The sequence below is a fragment of the Antedon bifida genome, chromosome 4 (genome assembly GCF_963402885.1).
Source record: "Antedon bifida chromosome 4, ecAntBifi1.1, whole genome shotgun sequence".
NCBI lineage: Eukaryota > Metazoa > Echinodermata > Crinoidea > Comatulida > Antedonidae > Antedon > Antedon bifida.
The window spans coordinates 32,019,283-32,024,990 of NC_136229.1; the positions used below are offsets into that span (position 1 = coordinate 32,019,283).

The 5,708-nt window shown below is 34.9% G+C and overlaps 1 protein-coding gene across 1 annotated transcript; it reads left to right on the forward strand.

Annotated features, from left to right (window-relative positions):
• The first annotated feature begins 402 nt into the window (after positions 1-402).
• On the forward strand, positions 403-3,943 carry LOC144840877 (N-sulfoglucosamine sulfohydrolase-like). The gene is made up of 5 exons (XM_078696952.1): positions 403-557; positions 854-1,120; positions 1,541-1,688; positions 2,096-2,328; positions 2,725-3,943. Exons 1-5 carry the CDS (start codon positions 473-475, stop codon positions 3,489-3,491), a joined length of 1,500 nt encoding a protein of 499 aa, XP_078553078.1. The 5' UTR covers positions 403-472; the 3' UTR covers positions 3,492-3,943.
• Positions 3,944-5,708: the final 1,765 nt, after the last annotated feature.

The following is a 5,708-nucleotide window of genomic DNA, read 5'->3' on the forward strand; positions in this document are numbered from 1 at the left end:
AATTGAGCAAAGTGTATTAAAATACGAAAAGATATTAAAATTCAGTGACTTATTTCTATGTTATATCACTATGCTCCCCTGGCTTCAAGGGGTCCACATGAGCACAATGTAATAACATACGAAACGATATTAAAATTAGTGACTTATTTCTATTTTATATCACTGAGCTCCACTGGTCCCAAATTGGGTCCACTTGAGCACAGTGTATTAACATACGAAAGATATTAAACTTAGTGACTTATTTCTATTTTATATATAATCACTGTGCTCCACTGGTGCTAAATTTGGTCCACTGAACCAGTTACCGTAGTACTATTTCTATTTCGGAAGTAAATAAAGGCATAAATGGCGCTCCGTAGAAGTAGAGAATGCTCGATCGTCGAAATGACACTCTGAATATACCTCGTCAAAGAACCTGCCAAAATAATACAGGTGTCAAGTGCAAAAACAACAGATTTTGTACCTGACCAAAATGGTGATCCATCCCATCTTCTTTATAGTTGGCTTCTGTTTGCTCTGTTCTGAAGCACGGCAAGGGAACGTTCTTCTTATTATTGGTAAAAATTAACATCAGTTTTCAACAATAGAAGTATACTTATAGCCTAGACAGAGAGACTGAGAGATTTTGTTTAATTATAATAATATGTAAATATGAAAATAGGACTCAGTGTTGTATATGAAAGTAATAATACTAATAGATATGTTAATTGCACAAATTGTTCATAACATGTTACTACTAGGCCTAATTAATTTATACAGTATCGCAAAATAATATAATATGTATGTCTAGCTGTCGTGGATGAAAAATTTTTTTCCGGAAAAAGCCATGTTATTTTCTTTCGATTTTCATTAGGTGATGACGCCGGCTTTGAGTCGCAAGTGTACAACAACACAGCATGTAAGACTCCCAATTTCAACAAACTTGCAGAGAGAAGCTTAATCATCAAACATGCGTACACTAGTGTCAGCAGTTGCTCACCAAGCAGATCTGCCATCTTAACTGGCCTTCCACAACATCAAAATGGCCAGTATGGATTGCATCATTCGTATCATCATTTCCAGTCTTTTGACAATGTCAAGAGTTTGCCGGTCATGTTGAAAAGTAGCGGTATCAGAACAGGTGAAGAATTAAATTTGATTAAAAAGAGGGAAAGTTACCAACCACCCAATCATCCCTCTCTCCCGAGTCTGTCCCTCACTTTCTTCACTCTACTCTCCTCACTTTCTTCCCTCTCCTCACTCTCTCCCCTCCCCTCACTCTCCTCACTTTCTTCACTCTCCTCACTCTCCTCCCCTCCCCTCACTTTCTCCACTCCCATAAACTTTTTCCACTCTCCTCACTTTCTTCCCTCCCTCACTTTCTCCCCTCCCTCACTTTCTTCCCTCCCTCACTTTCTTCTCTCCCCTAAAAGTCTTTTACCTCTCTATAATTAGTAACCTCAAACTACCAATATTATTAATTCATTTTCACCTATTACTAAGATTTGTTTTGCTTTTTCAAAGAATAATTATAACACATTTTGTTTAAATATGTTTAAAGGTATTATTGGTAAGAAGCACATTGGACCAGACACTGTGTACAAGTTTGACCATGAGTGGACAGAAGAAGAATACTCATTGCTTCAAGTTGGTCGAAATATCACCAACATTAAAAATCTAGTTCACAAGTTCCTTACAATGGATACAGGGTGAGTTGAACAATCTAAATCTAATAGCATTTTTAATAATAGAAGTAGTTGGCTGAGCATCCTAATTTGAGTGAGTTTGAAGTACACCTTTTTTGGACAAAATACATTTTAATAACAGAATACATTAATAGTGACATCCCTTCTTGCCTTGCTAGAAAAGCCCATTATAAAATGTACGATATTGTTGGTTATTCAAGAAAGCCTCCCAGTGGTGGAAGCCTTTTTATGGTGCTGACCTTTTTGCTGGTCATGCCCTCTTTCTTACAAAAACAAGGTCTTTAAAGTAACCAACTCACATGTTGAAATGTAGGCCCACTTAAGCCAGCCCTACTGCATGTCTTGCCTTCCAGTCTGTTTCCAGAACCACAGCCACATTACATGTCCTAAAATATGTTATTGTTTTTCAGACCTTTCTTTCTGTATGTAGCTTTTAACGACCCACATCGATGCACTGGCAGTAAGTATGGACAATTCTGCGAAAAATTTGGCGATGGAAAATCAGGGTTTGGCTCAATCGAAGACTGGAAACCAACGTACTACGCTCTAGAGGATGTGGCAGTGCCGCCATATTTACCAGACACACCAGAGACTCGTAAAGATATCTCAGCCCAGTATACGACTTACAGTAGATTAGACCAAGGTATTTTCTTCATAAAATTGTTAAGGTTAAAAGTTATATCAGAGATTTAAGAAAAGCTCTCCCAATACTGGACAATCTTGGACTGGCCTGATATGTTTGGTTTTCTGGAAAGTCTAAATGTGTTTTAAATACTGTAGTAGCACAATTTGGGACCTCTTGGACCTCAGGAAAAGTCTGGTTTTGAGAGAGTTTCATATTTTCAGAGAGACCGGTATTGGGAAAGTTGAATGTAGGTTCTAGACAGCAATTTGACTTCACATTAATAAAAGAAAACTATTTTTGCACAAATGGCATGTCATAACTATGCTTGAGCTGGTATCTATTTTTTAAAGCCCCACAAACTTGTGGCATGTCTACTTTGTCAATTGCCTACAATATTTTTTTTCTAATATACAGGAATTGGATTAATCATGAAACAGCTAGAGTTAACTGGACACTTGAATGACACTTTGGTTATCTATTCCGCTGATAACGGCATACCATTCCCAAATGCCAAGACCAATCTCTACGAACCAGGAATGGGGGAACCGATGCTGATCTCCAGTCCGTATCATACGGAACGATGGGGAAAAGTGAGTGGCTCGTTGACCAGTACTACTGATCTAGTTCCTACGATACTGGACTGGTTCAACGTAGACTTTCCAAAGTACAAGATTTTTAGCAAAGAGGTCAAACCAACTGGTTTGTCGATGCTTCCTTTGTTAACCACCGAGCCATCATCTGGTTGGAATTCTGTATTCTCCAGTCATGACCTTCATGAGGTCACGATGTATTACCCGATGCGTGTGATCAGAAATCAGCAGTATCGTTTGATACACAACCTGAACCATGGTGCTCCTTACCCAATAGCGCTAGACATCATGGTTAGCCCGACATTTAACGACACTCTGCAAAGAACGGCAGAGAAGAAACCGACTAACTGGTATAAAACTCTTCAGCAGTACTACTATCGAGACGAATGGGAGCTCTTTGATGTAAATAATGATCCTCTGGAAGTTAAGAACCTCGCAAAAGATGCTGATCATCAGGATGTTCTGAACAACCTGAAAGAAGACCTCGCAAATTGGCAAGAGGCTACTGATGACCCATGGAGGTGCGTCCCTGGTGGCGTCCTTTACCAGAATAAATGTCTACCACTTTACAACAGTCGTAACGAGTTATAAATATATGCTACGTATACATTTAATATTAATTAATCAAAATAAACAGGGTTTTATAATAAGCTTTTTACAGGATATAGTTATCAAGTAAATTATATATTTTATTTGTAGGTGACTATTTGGTCAAAGTTTTTGCACAATTAAATGTTCTTCTTTTCACTTACCATACGTTTGTCTTTCAACATGTAGAGGAAAAAAAACAGTTCAATTTGGTGTGTTGGTAGAGGGCATAATGTATTGAACTTAAACATTACTAAGTAAGCAAGTTGTATTTGTTTAAGATATAAATATTCTGTAGAGAATACATTTATATTAATCATTATCAAAAACCTCATTTAATAAATATTCATAAAAATATTTTTATAACCAATTTTCATACTTATATTTTTTATAGTGTTTAAAAAATGAAATGTGAAATACATTCTTTATATTAAATTTTCATTCCAGATACAGTACAGTGTTGTAATTGTTTTTTTCCGAAGTGTTTTTGTTTGACCAAATATGGTAGTTATTAAGACATCGTCGTGTCCATTTAGCTTTAGCCTATATGTCTACACCACAAACTAAACTTTTGCACCACTGTAAAGGTTGTGAATCCTGTCTACACTAGTTACCAGAGACTGTTATCTGAAAGATCACGCGACTGCCAAGATCACATGACCACAAACATCACATAGATTGTTATTTGATTCACAGAGTTCACAAACCTCAACTCAAGAAGGTGCATGACCCAAGGTCAGCCAACTAGCTTTTTGCAGTTTGCCAAAGTTTCTCAACTGGTCTACAATCTACACTAGCAACCTTTGGAAAACTTTTCTTGCAAACTAAATTGAAACAGATTTCTATCTGAGTAACAATAACATGCAAAGATCTAGGGGCCCTTCAAATCACTGGGGAAACCCCTAGACTACATTCATTTACATCTGGACAGGTTTCCAGACTTATTTTAAAGCTCTGTCTACACTATCAAACTTTATGCGACAACAAATTTTGATGTGCCCATGTATGGGCATGATGATGTCATATCACTATAGTATTTGGGCATATTACTACCATATTTGGGTACATCACACTTTTTTTGTCAAACTAGTTGATAGTGTAGATAGAACTATACAGAAAGAGAAAACAACGATACGTTTTATCACCATATTCTTGTACATCTTTATTAATTAGTTCCTTTAAAACTACATACAGTAAATATATATTATTTGGTCACTAATTTTACTGTACACCTGAGCTACATTCTGGTTAATCTAATTTACAATACAATTAATAGATTAATACAATTAAAATTTGATCAGACACATATCTCAGCACAAACACAAGAAGTAGTAATCACATACATGGTATTGAAAGTACAAGTGGAAAGTTGGATTTTTGTGGAAAATATGAAGGTTAAAAGCACTTGATTACTAGATAATTTTTTTGGAATTCTTTTATTTAAAATATTCTAAATAGTACACTCAACTTAAAAGCATGTTTCTGTACAATTTGACAATTACTCCGTAAGACAATGAAACACGTTAAAAGTTATAATTAATTTAAAGCAATGCTGTTTATAATTTAAATCACTTAAAAGGCACAATTTGAACAAATTCAACTATTAAACGAATAAAAAGACTGACAAATTGTAAAAAAATATAAGTTTTTAAATTTGTCATCAATATAGATTTTTCTCTTTGTAAAAAAATATCCTAATTTTGTTTTTTATTTGTTACTGTAGTAAAACTATTTAGATAAGATCATATTATACTGTATGTTGATGAAGCATATTACAGTGCTGTGATCCAAACCTATTATTTGAAGGAGTAGCTTTTGGAGTGGGAGCTTCCACCTTGATCTCAATAAAAACCATTTTGTTTGTTAATTTGTAATAATATTTATCAAACTTACTGTAAAATTGCTACAAAGTTCATTTATTTCTGTCAAATATAAAATATCTAAAACTGGAATCATATTAAAACAATACTGTATTACAATGGAATAAAAATATTTATCAGTTAGCAATCAATTCTAGTACTAGTTTATTGCCGTAAGGAATACATTTTGTTTTATAAACAAAAAACAAATATCGGTTTCACTGCAATAAAAAACATTATTGCAAAAAAACATTTTAGTACAAACAGAGCTAGGAGGTATACAGAGATGGGAACCACAATAACGACATTTTAGTAGAAACAGAGCTAGGAGGTATATAGAGATGGGTACCAAAATAACAAC